This window comes from Neophocaena asiaeorientalis, unplaced genomic scaffold, assembly GCF_003031525.2.
Source record: "Neophocaena asiaeorientalis asiaeorientalis breed wild unplaced genomic scaffold, Neophocaena_asiaeorientalis_V1.1 scaffold119, whole genome shotgun sequence".
Classification (NCBI taxonomy): Eukaryota; Metazoa; Chordata; class Mammalia; order Artiodactyla; family Phocoenidae; genus Neophocaena; species Neophocaena asiaeorientalis.
In genome coordinates this window covers 1,904,216-1,925,849 of record NW_020175821.1, presented here as the reverse complement: position 1 = coordinate 1,925,849, position 21,634 = coordinate 1,904,216, and the positions used below count along the sequence as shown (strand labels likewise).

At 54.5% G+C, this 21,634-nt stretch overlaps 1 protein-coding gene across 2 annotated transcripts; it reads right to left on the bottom strand.

The window, feature by feature from the left end:
- Positions 1–6,566: 6,566 nt before the first annotated feature.
- Positions 6,567–20,540, bottom strand: PLA2G4F (phospholipase A2 group IVF). Of its 2 annotated transcripts, none has more exons than XM_024732634.1 (20): positions 20,378–20,540; positions 19,269–19,341; positions 18,539–18,675; positions 18,307–18,435; positions 17,835–17,875; positions 17,552–17,594; positions 17,005–17,071; positions 14,946–15,115; positions 14,744–14,857; positions 14,520–14,557; positions 14,203–14,338; positions 12,426–12,562; positions 11,945–12,167; positions 10,721–10,835; positions 10,359–10,496; positions 10,139–10,246; positions 8,946–9,140; positions 8,506–8,672; positions 7,791–7,977; positions 6,567–7,513 (listed from the first exon to the last, which is right to left on the bottom strand). In XM_024732634.1, exons 1-20 carry the CDS (start codon positions 20,486–20,488, stop codon positions 7,293–7,295), a joined length of 2,550 nt encoding a protein of 849 aa, XP_024588402.1. In that variant the 5' UTR covers positions 20,489–20,540; the 3' UTR covers positions 6,567–7,292. The 2 variants fall into 2 exon arrangements, with proteins under 2 accessions (XP_024588402.1, XP_024588403.1); XM_024732635.1 differs by having other exon boundaries at positions 20,382–20,540.
- Positions 20,541–21,634: the final 1,094 nt, after the last annotated feature.

The following is a 21,634-nucleotide window of genomic DNA, read 5'->3' as shown; positions in this document are numbered from 1 at the left end:
GCAAGATATATATATATATATATATATAAAGTGAGTTATTATAAGGAATTGGCTCATGCAATTATGGAGGCTGACAACTCCACAAACTGCAGAGTGGAGACCCAAGAGAGCCAATGATGCTCATGAAGTCTGAGGCAGCTGGCTGAAGAATTCCCTCTCACTTGTGGAAGCCAGTCTCTTTGTTCCAGCCAGGCCTTCAACTGATTGGATGAGGCCCACCCACATTATGAAGGACAATCTGCTTTACTCAAATTTAAATGCTAATCTCATCCAAAAACACTCTCCAAGTTGACACATAAAATTAACCATCACAGTGTCCTGGGTTTGGTTCCTTAGAAGCAGAGCCTGAGGCAGGGATTTGGATGCACTTGTTTTATAGAGGAAATCCTCTCAGGAGACTAGCAGTGAGGGGAATCAGGGCAGGAAAAGTAGCTAAACAGCTCTAAGCTGCAGTCTAGCTTCAGGACAATCCTTTGGAGACTTCTGCAGCACAAATGACACCAGATTGTTTCCATTTTGAAGCAAGGGGCCTGGTTCTCTGAACTTCTGTGTCTGTTGGGTGTTGACTGTGGGCTACCCCGGAGTTGGGGGTATGAGTGAGAACATCACTTCCTTGGGTGGGTGGTTAATTTTATGTGTTAATTTGGCCGGGCTATGGTGCCCACTTGTTTGGTCAAACGCTAGTTTAGATGTTGATATTTTGTAGATGTAACTAATTTATAATCAGTTGACTTTGAATACAGGAGTATTGTAGGTGGGTCTCATTCAATCAGTTGAAGAGCAAAAACTGAATTTTCCCAAAGAAACAGGAATTCTGCAGGAGACTGGAACATCAACTCTTGCCTGAGTTTCCAGCCTAATGGCCCCTCTACAAATTTCAGACTTGTCAGACCCCACAATCACATGCACCAATTCCCAGATCCCCTCCTCCTGCCGCCCTCTCCAACTGGTTTTTTTTGTCTGGAGAAGCCTCACTGACACAGCAGGTAAGGGGGCTTTTATTCAGCCAAAGGTAAATCTCTGGAGGAGTTACCTGTGAAGCGTTAGCAACTAACCATTCCAGCAGCTGGAGGATGGGTGCACTGGTCTGATAAAGAGAATCTGGGTAGGGCACCAATAGCATCCACTACAGTCCATCTCCTGCACCACTCAGATCCACTTGCTTCCCACATGAAATTCACTCAATGCAGGAACAGCTTTTCCATGATTCTTGTTGGTCACAATTTCTGGGGACACATACAAGAGAAGAGTTAGTGGAATACAGCTTGTGCTGCTACAATTGGTCCCAAATCTGTAGCTGATACTGTCATCTTCCTCCTCTACCCCCCATTCTAGGCTCTCCTCCCCCCTGAGCCAGCACTTTTGCTGGTCCAAGCAGCTCTCATGGTGGGGTGTCCTAGACCCTCATCCCTGAGGGATCTGGAGTTCGGGTTACCACGCTATTATCAGACCATGGTTGCTACAATTGCCCATTTTACAGTTAAAACTTTGTGTGAGAAAATCAAGGATCATTTGATGCCAAGCATATTCCTCCCTGCTCTCGTGCTATAGCAGCAGCCCTAGCTCCTGACGATCAGAACCAATTACCCCTACCAGTATGGTAAGTAATTCCTTTCTTTGCCTGCTGGTCTATCAGCATGAGGAGCCCAAAGTGACAAGGCAGCAGCCATAGTTTTAAGTTTAGTGTGACTCACTGTGTCCCCATATAGAAGCTCCCTGGCCTGGGAGAGCTGGGAAGAGCAGCCCAGGGAGGGGTGTGGCTGTACCCAGCACAGATTGGGTTAAATCTCCAGCCCTTAGAGGGACAGAGTGTGGCCCCCTAAAGTCTCTGGCAGCCTCCTTCACCCCTAACCCCCACTGTATCAGGGAGCCTTGAGGTCCGCAGCATGGTACTGTGGTCCCATGGGTACAACAAGCTGTCAAAGTCTTTCCCCTGGGACACCATGTGGGAAAAAGAACAACGTGACGAGAAGTCAAAAGAGTTTACTGCCCTGGACACCTGCCTCGGGGAGAAGAGGAGGAGGTTAGGAGCAAGTCACAGAAGCCCCCCACGAGGCCTCCAGGTCGGGCACAGGCTGGCCTTCATGTTTGGAACTGGAAATACCTGGGGGCTGGTCCCCACCTGAGAATCCAAGGGGTCCACGGCTGTTTATCTTCCTTTCCCAGGAGTAAGGAGAACACCATTGGTTCTCTGGTCTATCATTATAACTATTCACTGACACCCACTCTTAACCCATTTGCCCATCTCTTGCTTCATTACTCACTGGGGAACAGTCAATCCTGGTGGAATCCAACTCTTGGACCACTTGGCACCTGCACTCACTTTAACCCCATGACCAGGAGCCTCAAGTCGGTCCCTGTGTTGCCCAGCAGGCCTAGCCCCTGTCCTTAGTCCATTCCCCTCTGCCACTCCAATAACTTGGTCATACTTTCTCCACCATCCATAAACCTCTAAAACCTCCTCCAAACTCTCAGCTGATGACCTTGATTCCTATTGCTAATTGCTTCTGTTACCTATACTGTCTCCAATTTTTCTCCTCTTGTTTTCTTGAACCAGTCAGGTTTCTCTCCCACTGCTCTACCAAACTGCTCTTGTCAAGACCCCCAGTCAAAGCCCATGGCTAGTCCAGTGATGAGTTCTCAGTCCTCACCTTACTTGACGTCTCAGCAGCATGTGACACAGGTGATGGTGTTTTCCTTGAAATGTTTTCTTCCCCTGGCTTCCTGGACAGCACACTAACCTGGTATTTCTCCTCCTACACCACCCACTCCTTCTCAGTCACCTTTGCTGCTTCTTCCCACCTTCCTGACCTCTCCAGACCTACATCAGTCCACACAGCAAACAGGTTCCAGAAAAGTCTGGATGCCCAGTCTACTCTCCAGCTGCTGTTTTTCCCACCCACCCTATTCCTGCAGCCTTGGGCTCCTCCCAGCCCATAGAAGGGTACCTGCACGGGGGTGATGTCCTCTGGGGCAGCTGGAAACATCAGGACCTCAGGCTGGCGCAGGCCATGGCAGCAAGTCCCTGGCCATGCTGTCCCTCAGTGAAAGGGGATCTTGGGTCCTGGGGCCCCACGCTGCCTCTCACCCCTGAATTCACTGAGGGACAGCTGCTTGTCTGATGGGAAGCTGCTTGTCCAGACAGAGCTCAGGACTAGATTCCCCAAACCGGGCATAGTCTGGGAATGAGAGAAGGAGCCTCCAGATAGTGGCACTGTCTCACATGCAGGCCCCTCCGTAGCCAGCATATGGGGCATCAGGGGGGACTTGAGAAGGCAGCCTGCCTGCAGTAGTTCTTGCTCAGAGGAAGGCACAGATCAGGAAAGGGGGGTGCAAAGGAGGCATCTAGGCTAAAGTCATCAGGGGCTTCCACTGAGCGTGAAACTTTGCAGGTACCCCTGCGAGCCACTTGCCAGCCTGGTGAGGGCAGGGAAAGGGGCTTGTGTGAAGGCTGTGGCCTCAGCTGTTGATCCCAGCAGGTAATGCAAGAATGTCATGTCTGAGGAAGGCCAGGTGGTCTCTTAAGCTTGTACTTCCCACCCCTTCATGTCACAGTACCCCCATGCTGCCACGTCACTGACCTGAATCACTAGGATAAATGGACAAGTCTGCAGGGAGCTGGAGGAGGATGGCCAAGAGGGCTCCAAACGCCCCAGGCCCTTCCAGGCACCTTGAGGGCTGGGGAACTCGATGTCTCATTCAGGAATATCAGAGAACAGCAGCCACTGGCTGGGAAGACCTGCCCTCGGCTACTGGTTCACTCTGCCCCTCCCCTCCAGCCCTCGCTCCCTGGATGGTGGCAGTAACAATCCCACAGGGACGGGGGCCTTAAATCTGCCCAGCTTAGCAAGGTAAGGATCTGTTAGGAGGTCAGGGCTCCACCCTCTGGGTGGCTCCCACACTGAGGGCTTTTTCCTCACCTCTTGGATGTCAGCCAGCACCACCAGAAACCTCTGGTACAGCTAATAAAAAAAAGAGCACACATACGTGCACACAGGGACACACGAAGATGGACCACCTCCTCCCATGCCAGGAGGAAGGAGGGAGAAGGGGAAGATTCATGGAGCAAAGACAAGGAGTGAGTCCTGTCAAATGTCCGCAGAAGGCCAGGTCCTTCCCCTGGCCTAGGGGAGGGTTGGGGCCTAGGGACAGGTCACTCTGGCCAGCATTACCAGCCAGCCCTACCCTTAGTAAGGTGGCAGCAACAAGCCCAGTTCTGAGCCAGGTTGCTCTGAATGTACCTGGCAGGAGGCGGGGAACGATGAGGACCAAATCATTTAGGACCAGGCAAGAGGTCACTTCTCTGCAGCTCAGAGCCATCAACACCCCTTAGAAAAGAGCAACCAGCAAGTACTGAGAGCACGCAGCACGCCAGCCACTGCTCAGCGTGTCACACACCTTGTCTCATTTCACCCTCATGGCTCCCTGTAAGTGGCCTCTGAGAGCCACAGTGAGGCCAGCAGCTCTCAAACCAAGAGACTCCTTACCCTTGCAAGTGTCAGAGTCAACTTGTCCCGTGGAAGAGTGGACCTCAGTTCTGATTGATCGTGCATTTGGGGACTAAAAAATACATTGGTGATCAAAAAACTCAGATATTGTTAATAGAATGTTATGGAACAATGATACCTAACTTTTTCTATTATTTAGGATATGCAGTTGCTGATTTAACCTAAGTTATTTCTTAAAAAGACAAATTCAGAAAATGTACTGTGTAACTGAAAATTGTTAATTTTTTTAAAATGCTGGGAAGTGATTTCAGCCTGTCCTCTGTCTTTCATCTTGAAACTGGAATTCTCCTTTGTAATATTTTACTTACCCCCCGCAGCACCAAACCCATCAGATATAAATACAGATTAATAATTTCATAACATCACTTCAAGGCTCTGAAGTTCTCTAGAACTGCATCCCTTCGGCCTCCTCCCCAAGTCCCACACTGCCACCTGAAGGTCACTGCGCCATTGCATGGCCAGTGACCTGACCAGGAGCCGTCACAGCCCAGAGCTTGTACACAACCCTCTCAGACATGAGATGACAATCAAGAATTACCAAATATATAAAGAAGGTAAAGCCCATGAAGGAGAGGCAACCTACCCCAAGGAAACTGTTCATGTAACAATCAGGAAAATACCATGAAATGCACATATTAACACCATCTGAGGGAAGTGGTGAAGCATTTCCATGCAATGAAAACAAGTAGTTTTGGAAGATCCTATTAGGGAACTTAAACAGGGAAATGTGACAGTCAAAAGTTAAACAAAACCCCCCAAAAGATGGACAGAGAAGCAGGCTGGACACAGGTGGAGTATATATTTGTGAACCAAAAAATCATGCAAAGAAAATCCCCAGAATGTGGCACAAATGAAAAAAATAGAATGTGTAAAAGGAAAGTTTAGGGATACAGAGAATCAATTCATACATTTCAATATCCATTTAATAGGAATCCAGAAAGAGAATGAAGAAGAGTAGTGTTTTGATACAATTGGTAGATAAAGACATGAATCTCAAAATCGAAAGAGGTCACTGATTTTTTTTTAAGTTCCCAGTTTAGAAAAATCATAGTGAAACTTTTGAAAATCGAAGACTAAGAGAAAACCCTAAAAAATTAGGTAAAGACAAATTACCTACAATGGGATGAGAATTCAGCTGACATCAGGCTGCCCATTGGCAATATGCAATGCAAAGAGGCATTAAAATCTGAGTAGGGACTTCCCTGGTGGCACAGTCGTTGAGGGTCCGCCTGCCGATGCAGGGGACACAGGTTCGTGCCCCGGTCCGGGAAGATCCCACGTGCCGCGGAGCTGCTGGGCCTGTAAGCCATGGCCGCTGAGCCTGCGCGTCCGGAGCCTGTGCTCCGCAACGGGAGAGGCCACAACAGTGAGAGGCCCGCGTACCGCAAAAAAAAAAAAAAAAAAAAATCTGAGTAGATGTAAGCCTGAACCAAGAATCCTACCCTAATCTAGACTATTATAAGTCAGGGCAAGAAAAGACAATTCCAGACATATCAGGTCTCAGAAGGTTTACATTCCACAGATCCTCCACTATAGAACTATTCAATTTTGCACTCCAACAAAAAGAAAGATAAACCCAAAAGGAAGACAGCAGGTCAAAGGATAAAGACTCATAAAAGATGTGTAAACACCAGCTAACCAGATAGCCTATCTCAAGAGCAATTGTCCCCAGTGAGCAGGCGTGAGAGAATCAAGCTACCCCGACCCCATGCCAGCCAAAAGCGCTGGCCTGTTAGAAGCCCAGCTCCCTCAGCAGCCCTGCCTCCCCGGTTCATGTCCAGCTGGAGGCCTGGGGTCCCAGGCCAGGCTGGAGGCACAGGCTGGGATCTAGACACCTTCCTCCCAGCTGGGAGCCAGAACTAGGGTCTTCTTCCCAGAGTCAGGATGGGTGAGGCTTTGTCACATAAGTTCCCTGATTAGAAGAGGAATTGTGACTTTGGCCCTGGAGAGCATGCGTGTGTGTGTGTGTGTGTGTGTGTGTGTGTGTGTGTGTGAGAGAGAGAGAGAGAGAGAGAGAGAGAGAGAGAGAGAGAGAGAGAGATTGAGGGAGGGGCTGTAGTCAAAGACAGCACTCCTGGCAGAGTGTCGAGTGAGTAGAGTATGGCAGCCGGGCCAGTGAAGGGCCCCAGGTGGCTCAGCGCTGGGTGGGGTGTGGGTGAGAAGAGGCCACAGAGGCCCTAGCCAGAGGGAGAGGGCCTGAAGACCTCCACACTAAGCCCAGTCAGGGTGGATCTCCTTTCCACACACCTAAAATCTGCCCATGCTGGAGAGGCTCCAGGTATTTGGAAGGTCCCGGGTGGGTCAGAAGAAATGATAAACAGATCCTCCAGAGAGAGAAACAGATCCCCCAGAGAGAGAAACAGATCCCCCAGATAGGTGGGGTACATCTGTGGAAAAGGCAGGAACCTGGGCCTCTGAGTTCCCAGCCAGGCTTCCTCTACCTCTGCCCATCCCTGGCAGCTGACAGGACCCCACTAGGAACACGAACACACACGCAGGTTCACGTTCGCTCCGCCCCTGATAAATGGATACGCCCTCTAGAAACACCCATTTAGCTTCTGGGAAGGGTGAGACTATTTGCACGAGGTGGCAGCTGTACCCCTGATAAGAGAATGTGACCCAAGTTTAAAGAGCGAAGATGAGTAATTAGCAGGGGGACCCACCAGCTGGAGCCCAGCCAGGAGGGGATATCATCCCACAGGGTCCACCACCCCTCCCTCTACCAAGCCCTGGTCCGGAGCCCACAGTCCCTCCTCTGTCCCAGTCCCCCGACTCCAGCCCGGGTCAGCCTCCAGCCCTGTCCCCAGCCTGTCGCTGGCCCAGAGCCAGCCGGAGGGCCTGCCGCACAGTCTCCACGTTGTTCAGAACGTTGTATCGACTCAGGGCCACCAGCCGCTCAAACTCCTGGGGCTCGTAGGTGAAGTTCATCATGCCATAAGGGGTGTCTGGCCCATTGATGACAAAGTCCCCACAGGCTTTCTCCTCATCCGTTTGTCGTTCCACACCTGCAGTGGGACGGGGAGAGAGTCTGGGCTAGGGCACTCTGTGGCTAGGAGCTGCCAGTCCAGAAACCCCCCTTCCCCAGAGCATCTGGCTGGTCTGTGGGCTCTGCTTGGGGCCACATCTCAGCTCTCTCGCCCACCAGGAGGAGCCGGGCCAGTGTGCATGCCGAGTCCAGGAAGCAGTGGCCAGCTCGGGGCCTCCAGGAGGTACACTGTCCTGGGTCCAGCACCCCATCACCACCCCAGGGCTCCATGGGCCAGACCTAGACCTTCCCCTCACCCGGGGCCAGGTGTGTGCGGAAGGTACGGTTGACCAGGGGGAAGTGCAGCACGATGGGTGAGCGCAGGTCCTCGGGCTTGGCAAACAGGTAGCATTCACGGGGCTCCTTCAAGTCCTCAGGGGGCACCTCAGTGCTGGGGAAGGAGATGCCTCGGTCCAGGCAGTACTTCCCTGTCATCTGTAAGACCTGGGCAGACACCCAGCCCTGTGAGCTTTCGGCCCTGCCTGAGGTGCCCTGGCCTCACGCTGGCCCAGGCTTCAACGCCAGCCCTGTCTCCCAGCAGCTGAGTGACTACAGGCAGCAAGAAGAGAACCCGCATCTGGGCGTGCAACCTGTGCATCACCCCACAAGCCTCGAGGGAGCCACTGATAGAGACTCCCTGGAGGGACCCTGATGGCTCTGTTGTTACCATAGCAACAAAGGGACAGCAAACCTGAACCCAGGCCCAGATAGGAGCAAGGAATCCTATCAGGAACAGCAGGGTCCAGAACAGGGGTCTTCTCTTCACCGGGATAAAGGCTCCTGAGGACTCCCTCTGGCCTCCTCTCCTGAACCCCACTCTCCTCCATCACCTCAGCAGTCCTCCCCTTCCAGCTGGGGAGACCAATGCTGCTAGCGGTGTTTGCAAGGTGCCTGCCCAGGCCCTTCTCGAAGGGCAATGCCCCAACACCCAGCCAGGCTGCCTTAGCAAGGACCCCCCACCCTGCACCGTACCTCAAAAGGGGCATCCAGGGAGTAGTCGAAGGACAGAATGAGGTCCATGGTTCTCTGCGGCTGCAGGCTCAGCGGGAACGGAGAGTTGATGGCAAAGCCTCCATCCACCAGGTACAGACAGTCCCGCATGGGAGTGAGCTGGTTGGGGAAGGCGTCCGGGTGCGAATCTGCACAAAGACAAATGCTTGCTCTTTGCAGCAGTCCTCTTCTCTTCGCACTGGGAACGCCCCACTGTTGAGACTTCTCCTCTTCCTACAGCCACGGGGTCTCCCACTGCAGCCCCCGGCCTGCCTTTCAGCACAGTCATCACAGTCCTTCCCCCACTAGCCCCTGGGCAGCAGGAGCCCCCCCCGCCCAGCCCCCAGGTCAAAAGGTAGCACTGGCCCCAGGGAGCCAGAGGCACAGGCAACAGGCGGGACCCCGCCCAGAGCAGCACCCACCTTTCCAGGCCAAAAACTCCCTGCCAGACACATAGTCCTTGTGCAGGCAGAGGCCCTGGGTGAAGTTCGAGTTCTGGGCTGAGGTGAAGCGGTAGGTGAATATGTCCAGCACAGCCTGGGAGAAGGGCCCTTGCGGGGTGAAGAGCCTGGTTCGCAGCCTCGCTGGGTCATGCAGCTGGAGCTTCTGGTGGTCGTCTAGGGGTGGGTGGGATGGTGAAATACCGTGAGAAGCCCTCCTTTGTCCAGCAGTCCTCACATCTCAGGGGAGGCCCTCTGTCTCCTCCACACGTCTCTCCTCCTTCCCCACCCTGCCTCCCGGGTCTCTGACCACTGCTTCCCCGAACCCCTTTTAAATGACTTTTTCTTTCATGTTCCCCACGTTTTGAAAGTTGACATGCACGTATTAAAAAAGTTGAAAGTTGACATTGCATGTATTAAACAACATCACCTACCCTTAAAGTTGCATATGCAACTTCCAATCAGAATTTCACCCATTAAACACCCACTGAACAGTTACCACGTGCTGTGGTGGCCACTGTGCTGGGCACGGAGATGCAGAGGTGAACAGGGCCTGACCCTGGCCCTCCAGGGCTCACGGCCTATTTAGGGGAGAATCTAAAGAGGTAATAAATGGTGACAGTGTCCCGAGGTAAGGACAACATGGGATGTGCCTACGGTTCTAGGGAAACTTGGTGGTCAGACCCTCGATCAGCCTGGAGGGATGGACTGGAACAGAGACGTCCCCTGACAAAATGATGTCTGAGCTGAACTTTAAGAACTGAGCAAAAGTTATCCAGGGAAGAAAAGTGGGAAAGGTGTTCTACGCAGCAGGGGCTGAAGCGGGGACAGAGTGTCAACCAGATACCCAGTGGCCCTGGGCTGAGTTGATCTAATGGGAGCCCAAGCGGAGAATTAAAGGTACAGGTTTATCACGGAGCACTCACAACTCCCACTAGGTTTTCTGACATGGGTTCCCCACCCCTTAGCCTCTCTGTAGACCTCTGGGCATCCAGAGACCCTAAGCGAGAAGTCATTTTCTCAATATTTCTCTGAACCGAATAGGACATCCAAGTCCTTCACTGCCTCCTCCCACATTCCTCATGCTTCTGCCAGGGCCCCGCTGTTGGAAAGAGGTATTGCAGGGGCTGGCAGGGGGGAGGGGAGGTTTGGGGGAGCAGGCTCTCTGCCCTCACCTGTGATGTTTACACTGTCTCTGTACCTCTGTAGGAAGCCGAGGTCCAAGCCGGCGATCTTCAGGAAGATCTCATCCAGGCTGGCTGCAAACGCGCTGCCCCATATACCTAAGGAGAAAGGCAAAGTCCCCGGCCCTCACAAGTCCTCCACCGGCATCACCAACTCAGGGCCTGGCGCCTGCCCTGTCCCCTTGTCCCCAGGCCTCTGGCCTAGACTCACCCTGCAGGTAGCAAATCCGGGGCTCGGGGCGGAGCTGCAGCAATCGCCCCATGAAGAACTCTGAGCTAAAGAGCTCAGTGGGAACATAAGCGCCATACTTGGGTAAGCCGACCTCATAGGGGGTGAACTCGCACCACTCTGGGGGTGCAAAGAGAAGGGAATGTCACCAGGGGCTTCCCACCAGAACCCCATGCTTCCCCTGAGCCCTTGTGACTTAGCAGGTATCTTTGCCTCGTCAAGAGCAGGAGGCAGCAAGCCCACTGTGCTCCAAGGCTCCCACCTGTGCCCTGACAGCCCTGGTCTCTACATCCTCACACTGACCATTGCTCCCACCAGCTTCCTAGGTCCCCACACCCGGGCACCTGCAAAGTCTTCCCCACTGATGTTGTTGCGGACGTTGACACTGGCGTAGATGGGGTAAGGGTTCTGGCCCTGGCTGACCGCCTCCTGCTGGTCAGACAGCTTGGCAGGATTTTCCTGGTCAGGAAAGAAGGGAGGCCACTTGGCCTTTAGGGAGTTCCCTTTCCCCACCCCCCTGGCCTGAGGCTCCGCACCCTGCAGGTGTGGTGTGCCCACGAGACTTTGGTTGCTAAGGCCAGGGCTCTAGAGACAACTCTCTAAGGGACAGGCTTTGGGCTGCAGCAGAGGTGAGGCCACATGGGGTTCGTGCAATTCCAGGGGCTTTGGACCCCCTTCCCTCCCATTCAAGAAAGCCTATCAGAACCCAAGGGAGTCAAGTGACATTTTTAAAAGAATAACTGGGGCTTCCCTGGTGGCGCGGTGGTTGGGAGTCCGCCTGCCGATGCAGGGGACGTGGGTTCGTGCCCCGGCCCGGGAGGATCCCACATGCTGCGGAGCGGCTGGACCCGTGAGCCAGGGCCGCTGGGCCTGTGCGTCCGGAGCCTGTGCTCCGCAACGGGAGAGGCCACAACAATGAGAGGCCCGCGTCCCACAAAAAAAAAAAAAAGGAATAACTGAAAATCCAATCTACTTTCTTTGAAAAAGTAAATCACTAGAAAACATGTATTCTTTTCTTAGACATCACATTCATAACAGATAGCCACACACCAGTGGGCCAGGCCCCGCAGGGCCCCAGGGCTGAGAACCTCGCTCAGCTCTAGTCTCATCTCCCGATGCATGCTGGGCCTGCAGTTCTAGGAGAAGCCACCAGGTGGCGAGAATCATGTCTGCTTGGCCGTCGGGCTGGAGTGGCATTCTGCCTCAGCAGGAGGTTGAAACCATTTGGGACCCTTTCAAAGCACACTTGTACTAGGGCTCGACCCCTCACCAACCAAAACCAGTATCTCTGGAAGTGAGACCTAGGCATGGTGTTTTTGGAAAGCTGTACAGGTGATTCTAATATGCAGACAGACCTGAGAACAGCAGACCAGCCTCTCCCTCCCAGGGAAAGTGAGATGAAGTGTGTCAGCCCACCCAGAGATCCCACCCCTTGCCCCCAGGGAGCTCAGACTTAAAGGATAGCTTTGCAGATCTCAGATCTTAGCCTAATGGGTAAGGCAGAACTAAGTGCTGGTGGGGCAGGGTGGACAGGAGCCATGTTCATCTATTACCTGCTCTTCTCTTACCTCCTGGTATAGGAAATATTCAATAAGAAGCCCCCAGAGGTCGATGAGGGAAGCGCTGTGGCCACTGCTTTCCCGGATCCCCAGTTCCTGGGCATAGTACTGCAGGCGTTCCATGGACATTGCCCCCATCTTACTGCTGCAGACCCGCGCCTGGGCGCGCTCAATAGGGCCCTTCAAGGCCACCTGGGACCAGGCTGGGTCCTTGTAGAGTGTGGAGATGCACCTGGGCATGGAGGGAATTAGGAGCGTGGGAGCACAGTAAGGGGAGAGAGGGATACAGGTGTCTCTGAGTCACCCCTCCTCCCCCATCCCTTGTACCCACTGGCCTGCACCACCCACTCAGAGGGCCCTGGGGACTCAGTCCCTTACTGCCCTTCCTGACCCCTTTGGATCCCCGCCCCTCCCCACCAGATCACCAGGTCATACCTCTGCCTCTTCAGGGCTCTCCTTTTTTTTTTTGCCCTGCCCCTACCTCACTTACCAGGTGGACCCAGAGACTCCGCTCAGATAGGTCACGGTGTCCAGGACGCCGAGCTCCTGTAGCCCGGCCAGGCTGCCATAGAGGGAAGACATGGCTCGGGTTCCACCTCCCGAACCCAGCACAGCCACCACAGGCACCTGGGCACGATAGTAATCATGATAACTTCTACCCCACTATTGTCCATATATTATTGCTTAGCATATCAGCTATTGGTCTAACAGCCCAACTTGTATCATCTCTTTCAGTCTTCAAAGAAACCCAATGGCATCCCCACTTTACAGGTGAGGAAACTGAGGCACATGAAGTTAGATAATGTGCCCACAATCATACCATCAGTAAGTAATAGGCTGTCAGACTGAAGCAGTATAACCTCAGAGATGGCTCTTAACATTATATCAGGAAAGTATGTACTTGGGAGGTATATTGGATTCACTCAAAACACCTAAAGCAGGGTTTCTCAACCTTGGCACTGTTGGTAATTTTGGACCAGATAATTCTTTATTGTGAGGAACTGTCCTGTGTGTTATAGGATGTTTGGCAGCATTCCTGACCTTCACCAGGCAGATGCCGGTAGCATCCCTCTCCCCTCCCCTAGCTGCGGCAATGTCTCTAGACAGTGACAAATGTCCCCTAGGTGGGTGGGGGGATGAGATTGCTCCCAGATGAGAACCACAGAACTGAAGTGACAAAGACCAGCAGGCAGCCTGACCTGCCCCAGACACGGGAGGTCCCCAGATGTCTCTTCAGGATCAGAGGTTCCTGGTGGGATCAGACTAGAAGCTTTTGGGCTGCTCAGCTTTTCTACAAAGGTTTGGTTCATTCCACCCCAGACTTCCGGTTCCTTTCCCTGTCCTTCCTTTCTTCCCGTCTTGAAAAAAATGCTCCCTGGCCATTGCCCCGCAAGGTCACTGTCCCTCCAGAGCTCTGGAGGAGACAGAGCTCCCTGAAGGCAGGTCTGTGCCCTCTCTACCCTCCACCCACAGAGCGGAAATGGGGCACAGAGCAGGCATTACCAGATGAGCGGTAGGCTTGCTCAGCTTGTCAGCACTGGGCACAGGCTATGTCTCCTTGGACATCTGCAGCCAGAAGGAAGCCACCAGCCTGTTCCTGATTTACCACAGGTCTCCCCCTCAGCACTGCCTTTCCTCCTGCCTCCACTTCCAAATCCCTTTGTCCTGTTATGGACTGAATTGTGTCCTCCCCAAATTCATATGTGGAAGCCCCCATGTGACTCTCTTTGGAGAAAGAGTCTATACGGAGGTAATATAGGTTATGTGAGGTCATAAGGGTGGGGCCTTAATCCCATAGGACTGGTGTCCTTGTAAGAAGAGGAAGAGAGAGAGAGATTCCCACAAACCCCTGCACGTGCACAGAGGAAAGGCTGTGTGAGGACACAGCAAGAAGGTGGCCGTCTACGAGTCAGAAAGAGGCCTTGTCAGATAACGACCCTGACGGCACCTTGATCTTGAACTTCCAGCCTCCACGTGAGAAAATAAATGTCTGTTGTTTGAGCCACCCAGTCTGTGGCATTCTGTTATGGCAGCCTGAGCAGACTAATACACCTCCCTTGGCTGGGGCCCTTCAGCCCTCGTTCATATGGGGTCACATGACTCGCCCAACTGTGCCCATCAGCTCAGGCAAATGGGCCTGCCCCCTTCTTCCTCTGGTCCCCGCACTTCCTCAACACTTCCTGTCACCTCTTAGACACACAGTCCTCTCAAGGAAGAGGTTGGATTTGGTCCCAGCAACTCTGGTGTCTGGCTCCTCCATTCCACACCTGGTTACTGTCGGGAGCCTGGCTCAATCCCAGCACCTGCTGTAGGGCCTTGGACACGACGTGCTTCCTCTTATCCAGAAACTCCTGTTCCCCGTCACAGAGGTTGAAGCCAAGACGCAGGTCCAGGTCCCCAGAGCTGCCTCAGAGGGGGTGGGGGTGGGGTATTGGGTGACTGTTCAGTGGAGAGCCTCCGGCCAAACCCATTTTCACGGGAGCAGACAGATGCACATTCTGTGGAACCTCCCAGAAAGATGCCACAGGACCCAGTCACCCCCAACGCCCACTGAGCCATAGGCAGAAGAGTCCACACCGCTCACCTCACTTCTGCCTTCACACTCATAGCCACCTCCTGGCCCTGGAAGAGACAACAGCCCATCCCTGAGCGCACTGAGAGGGACTCGCATTTGCAGCCCCGGTTGCTCTGGTAATTCTGGCCCAGGTGTGGACACCATGGCTGGCCTGATTTGACCCCCTCCCCCAGACCTTTTGTGGGGGTCACAGAGCAGGCAGGGGCCCCTCAGGCACCCAGACGGAGCCTTACCTCGCCCAGGGCCACGACCTGCTGCTGCTCCCGACCTAGGGCCAGAGAGGAGAGCAGGATGCCCGCCTCGCCCAGCTTGCTGGTCTGGACCTCCAGCTCAGCACTTGGGCCGCTCTGCAGAGAAGAAAACACCCAGGAAAAGGGGCCTCGTCCAGGCTGGATGGATTCTGTCGTCTGCGCCTTCCCAGGCTCCGTCACTCACCTGCAGGACCGTGAGCTTCTCTCCCAGCTCCACCTCCAGCCTGGAACTGAGCACTGGGTTTACGTGGAAGGTGAAGGTGGCTGGGAGGCCTGCCTCCAGGGGAAGCTGCAGGGGCAAGAGCTGGGGCTTCTCGTAGGCCCCGGGCACTGCCAGCCGAATCTGCCTGGAGCCTGGGAACAGAGGGCCTAGGTGAGTGCCAGGTGAGGGGGTGAGAGTGGGGGGTGCGTGGCCCGTGACGGTAGCACGCCGAGCCGCAACTCTCCTTTCCTTCCCCTTGGAAGTGCCAGCTCATCGCCCTGCCCACTCTCTGGCAATGGGCCCTACAGACATCATGAAGGACATTTGGGGTCCTATAACCTGCTCTGGTCAGAGCTGGGAGCCTGGGATGGGGGCGGCGCACACAGTGCTCAGGGAAGGGCCCCTGTCCGGAGCTTATGGGGCTGAGGATTTTGAGATTATTATATTAAGTATATAAAATATAATTCTATAATTACCATATTATAATGATCATATATTAATCATTACATTTATTACCAGTTTTCAACTGGTAGTTCCCCCTCTCTTGCTCCATTCAAGCCCCGTGCTCATTGCCTTGGGGGAGGTTTGTGGCCAGAGAGAAAGCAAACAGGCTGCACGTTGTTTCCAAAGCATAAGTCCTTGGGAGAACATAGAGGGTTTGCAGGGGATGTAAAAGGAAGAAGTGGGTTTGTGGCACAGAGAGGGTAGGCTTGGGGAAGCGGAGGAGAGCCAGCCCCGGCCTTGTGAGGCCAGCTGGTGGGAGGCAGAGGGAGGCCTGTGGGCCCAGGAGCAGCGGGGCCCACCCTGTTCCTGTAGCTTTCTGGAGAGCAGGCAAGACCCCAGAGAGAAATGGCTACACATGACACCCAGGAAGAGGGGACCCCAGACAGACCCACGAAAGAGCCCCTAACGCCTCAGGAACCGATGTCCAAATGGAATCCCTGCCCCTACATGCCCTCCTTAGCACTAAATGAGACTTGGGGACTTGACATGACCAGGGGTGGGAGGGAATTAGAGAAAATAAGGAAAGTGATCCTTCTCTCATAGCACGGTTTACAGACTGAGACTGATAAGGGCTGTTCACAGTCAGAAACAACAGAAGCTGTGGTGGGGAGAGCAGATGGGCCCCGGGTGTCACAGACCTGGGCCTGGGCCTGGCTCTACCACTTACTGGCTGTGTGACCTTAACAAAGTTTCTTCTTTGAGCCTCAGTCTCATGAATTAAAGGAGGATAATGACTGTACCTACGTTACGAGGTTGTTATGAGGATTAAAAGATAAAACACTGCAAAACGCTTAGACCAGTGCCTGGCTCATAGTAAGTGCGCCATGTTACCTGGGCACGACTCAGCCCGTAGGCTCAGACTCCCAGTGTCGGAGAGGACCTTAGCTGTCATGCAGCCTCCGCTCCCCTCCCAAAGCTGGCACCCCTCCCGAGTGGCTGTCCCCTGTGGCAGACTGCCATGGCCCCAGTTCTTCACTTCTGGAGTTCTCACTGTTTGCCATGCGGCCTTGGTTTCTCTCACTAAAGAGCCTGGCTATATTCCTTGCCCTCCAACTTAGAGTCAGCCTTGTGCTTGTTTTGGTTAACAAAATGTTAGTGAGGGCTGTGATGTGACCAAAGGCTCGAAAAGCACTTGCTCATCCGGCCATGCGCTCTTGTACCTCTGCCAGTGTCTTAAGAACATGCCCAGGCTTGTCCGCTGGCCACAGGAGGTGGATGAGGGACATGGGAGCAGAGCCAGGTCACTCCACCAAGCCCAGCCTAGATCAGCCATGCCCCAGCTGACCACCAGATGTGTCTGCCACTGAGATTTTGTGGGTGTCTTTTGTACAGCAGTAGTTGAACCGATACAGCCTCTGTGCTTGAATACTTCCAGGGACGGAAATTTACTGCTTCTGGAGGCAATCCATGTCATCCTTGGTCAGCTTTCAGCAGTGAAAAATTAAGAACTTTCTGCCCCAGACCCATCTTCTTGAAACCAGCAGTCCCCAATCCCCCAGGAGAGAAGGCAAGACCCGAGGCCCCTGACCAGACTCACCATACTCTTGATGTGGGGCTGTCCCATCTCCCCTGAGGGTGCCCTGGATTCTCAGACAGGGCTGAGCCTGAGGAAAGCAGAGGCCTGTGGGAGCCAGACAGTCCACAGGGCCCTGCACAGGGCCTGAACCAGGATGGAGGGAGGGAAGTGTATCTGGGGCAGGGTCAAGCTAACATCCTTCCCAGGGCCTGTGCCGTACGAGCAGGGGTCTTCTGTCACAGCGCCCCCCCCCACCCAGGACTCAGAGGAAGTGGTCCCTGGTGGGAAAGGGGGAGGAGATGAGGGGCCCTGACGGTGGCTCCTTGGCAGACTCAGAAGCCAGGTGAGCAGTGTGCTGTGCATAGGTGGAAAGCCTGGCTTCTGGGCTATTCCATCAGGTGGGAGGCAAGGTGCCCCTTTGTCCCTGGAGGTGCCTCCCCAGCACATCTCCCCTCTGAGGAAGGGTTGAGTGTCCTTCATGCAAGTGGGCATGATGGGCTCAGTTGTGGACTCCCCAATCCCCCGTCCCCCAGCCCTGGGCAGCCCCAAGCTGGCCACCCCTACTCACCACCAGGACCCCATTGGTGATGACTTCAGACGCCAGCACCTGGCTACAAAGGATGAGGGGCTCATGGGATGCCTGAATCCCTCAAGATGGCTATTACTATAATAATGTAACCAAAGCAGCTGGAAGAGCCTGGGGAGCACAGCAGGTTTGTGGGTAGGGGTGGGCATCAAGGTCAGGACATCCCCTCTCAGGCCAGGCCAACGCAGGACCTGGTGACTGACAGCTGGGAGCTTTGGGTGGGTCTCAGAGTAAATGGGAGGGTACAGGCTCCACCTGGACTCACCTGTCCTCCAAAAGAAATTCCACCTGCAGCTCTTGCGAATCCTACATGGAGGGAGCAAGGGAGCGCCAGTTTTCAGAGGTCCCAGAGCCTCAGGACCTTCCCCTCCCACCCCCGGTTCTACTCAGCTCCAGCGACTAGAAGGCCAGACTGATGCTGTGGCTGCTCGTGAGCACAGGACAGGGTAGCGACATCGCCACTGGGAGCTCCATCTGTTCAAGGCTGTGGACAGGTGCTGTTCTAGACACTGAGGATTCAGCAGTGACCGAGACACACAAAGCCCCTGCCTTCAAGGAGCCCACGTGTTGGCTTCCCTCAGGGAAGGAGTGCTTGTGGGAAAGATTTGTGGGGTCATTGCTGCAGGGTGGAGGAGAGTCTGTCTTGGAGGTTGGGCCTGTGCTGATCGGGAGCCCCCTGTGCCAGGGCCTCTTCTCCCGGTACTGGGCTTGTTGCTGGCGCAGGTGGAACCGCTCACCTGGTGGCTGAGTGGGAAGGTGTGTCTGCACGGTTGGTGGGGCTTGAGGCTCCTCAGGTCAAACAGCAGCAGGGAGAGCTGGTCACTGTCCAGGACGTCCTTGTCGTAGAGGGTGAGCTCCAGGACATTCTGGGGGCAGGGCAGGAGGCAAGGGGGCCTGAGGCAGGGCGGAGGGCAGGCACCTGGGAGGAGCCCTCTCCCTCCGCAGCCCCAGCCCCTCGCTGACCCTCACCTTCACGGCGCCGTGGACCCGGTAGTGGAAGGTTTCGTTCCATTCGGGGTCACGGCAGTTGGCTACCACCCTTGTCTGGGCCGGGCTGGGGGACGCTGTGTGCAGCCACAGCTGCACGTAGCAGTCTGCTTTGGACACTGTAGGTGGGATGGGGAGGGTTCCTCAGCCTCTAGCTCTTATGGCTGGAAAGGTTGCCTGGAGGAGACTGGGGCTGGATGGGAAGGGGCAGAGGAGGCTGCCCGCATAGCAGGGTGGGGCGGGGAGAGATGCGGGAGAGCCCATGTCCTTGACTCCGTCTCCACCAGTTACACCTCCCATTCAACTGAATGGAGATCCTGCTGCAGCCAATTCAAAAGGTCGTGCCACAGTGCAGAGCACTGAGTCATTCCCAGAAAGGGTCTGATTCAGTAAACAAGGTCCCGCCCAGTGTGAGCACTGGCGGGGAAACCCCTAGAGAGAGACGGTAACTTGTGGCAGCAGCAGGCCTCACACGCTCACCCAGGCTGGCAACCTCCACGAGCCAGCCTCAGGGAGGAGGTGGTGGTCTGCACACTGCCTTCCCCTCCAGCTCCCGCAACCTGCCCCGGGCTGTGGCCCGGGCTCCCTCACCAGAGAGCCCTCCATCCGCTCCCCTCTAAACACACATGCACGCTTCAGGCCAGCCCCTGTTGAGCTCTGGGGAGGCCCCAGGGAGAGGAAGGGAGAAAGCATGAAATTGGGGGTCACTCACACAGGTCTGCGCCCCGGATATTTCTGGCCCTCAGCACCTTCACCTGGAGGTCATAGTATGGGTGGGTCTCCCGCTGAAAGGACAGAACTCCGGGGACTCAGCTCCAGGAAGCCGGGTGTGAGGCCTGACCTCCCTGCCATGGTGCCCACCCAGGGCTTCCCTTGTCCCATCGCAGAGTGGCAGCCTGGCCCCGGGTCACTGACGTCACTGTGCCAGGGACCCAGGAGGCCTCGACAGAGCAAGCGCTGGGAGCTGAGTGTGTTGGTGATGAACCTGACCTTGGAATCAGTCAGGCTGGGATCAAATCTAAGCTGCACTGCGGACTAGCTAAATGGCCTTGAGACTTGATTTCCCTGTGCTTTAGTTTCTCTGTCTCTAAAGTGGGGGTTATGATGACAATCTCACAGGGTTGTAGCGAGTTTTAAATGAGCAGTCGCACAAACTGCCTGGCATGAGTGCCTAATACGTGGAGCCATTTTCACTACTTATGTTTATTATGCTCCGTGAACATGCAGCCCCCCTGACTACAGTGCTGGGGCTGTAGCTTGAGAGTCAAAGCGAGAGCTGGAGTGATGTGCTTAAGAAGATTAAGTATCAAAAGAGAAAACTGTGATGGACCCCACCCACTAGCTCCTGACAAAGGCTAGAAGATGGCCCAAGAGGGTGCGGGCAGGTAAAGGGAAACCAAGAGTCACCCAGCTGGTACTGGTCGGATGAGTCACTAAGGAGACAGCAGCTTGGGCTCAGGAGAGATAACAGTAGACTGCAGCCTCCTGGGAATGAGACTATCTCCTCCAGATTTCAGCGAGTGCCTCATTCCCCCCACTCCCTCAACCCCCAAACCCCATTCTATAGCCAGGCTAGGGCTTACCGGGCTAAAGCCCATCAGCTGCAAGTGTCACATGGCTTCCATTTCCTAACCGGGGGTGATTAACTTCAAGATTATTATTATTTGGCCAAGCTCTCTAAGCTCTACCAGGTAATCTGGAGCAAATCAGTCCTGGCCCAGATCAAAATGCATTCCCAGGGCTGGCCCCAGTCTCCACAGGGCCCTGTGCGCCCAGGACTCCTCCTGTCCACACCCCCCCAGGGGAGATCAGGTACTTTACCCACCACCGCCTCCACTGAGGTTCCCTCTTCTGTCTCTTCTGCAGCAACACCGCACCCATGAGGGGCAGCTCCTTGCCTGTCAGCCATCTGGGCCAGAGCGCCCAGAGCATGGCCGGGCAGCCTGGCTCCCGGCAGGAAGCCCTGCCTGCGCTCCTCTGGCTACACTGGCTGCTGGCTCCGGTCTGACAGGTAGCTGGAGTGGGGAGGGTGGAGCAGGCTGCTCTGCTGAGGAGTCACAGCTGAGGCTGGAGGTGGGGTTTGACGAGCTCCAGGAAGTGACTGGAGCCCAGTGTCCTCTAGCAGGAGGGACTTTAGACCCTCTCAAAGAGGATGAGGAACTGGCACTCTGGTTCCCAAACCTGGACCCTGGTTATCATGGCGCTGCTTATGGAAAATAGATGCCCGCGCCTTACTCCCCAGACGATTTGATTTATAGGGTGTGGCTAGAACCCAGGTGTTCGTACTTCCATCAAGCCTTTTAGATGACGCAGACACAGGTGGTCCAGGGAACAGCAGAGCCAGGAAGTGCTGCATCAGGGGCCTAGGTTCCCCCAGCTATCAGAAGAGACTCAAACTAACACCTTTCAAGTCCCACCTCCCCCACAGCTCTTAAGCAGAAACATGGAAATCTCTGATTCCCCACAGTGTTTCATCTGGACTCAAAGGTGTTTCTAATCCCTCAGGGCCTCTCTCATTTGTTCCCCAAACACTGAGAGGCTGGTGTGTGCCAGACACTGCGCTAGGCCCTGGTCCAAAGGTGAGGAGGGCCCAACTGTATCCTGAAGAAATTCAGACTCGTGATTCCCCGCGGTGGCTTCTAACCAGGACCCCTTCCTGAATCCGTGGAAATACCTGGATGGTCCAGGAACAGAAGTAGGGATATGGTCAGGTGGTATCGATAAGGGCAGGTAAAAACCGGCCTGCCTGTCCTTAAGCTACTAGAGATAAAGGCTTTAGAGGGTCCCCTTTGACCATCCTGATCTTAGGCTGCAAGGTGGTGTGTAATGCTCCCTCTTCTGCAGACCGCAGCCACCTAGGTGGCCAAGACAGGCAAAGTTTCTGGAAGAAAGGATCTCTAGGGCAGTGAGCTGTTGGGAGATACATTTGTTTTCCTCAACCAAGACCCAATCATCTCCACTCTCCTCCCCAGTGCCCAAGTTGGGAGACTGAAATGATGACATTCCAAAATAAGGTGATTCAACTCTGAAATGAACTCTGCAAGCAAGTTCAGACCAGAAATTCCCAGAACTGCTGTT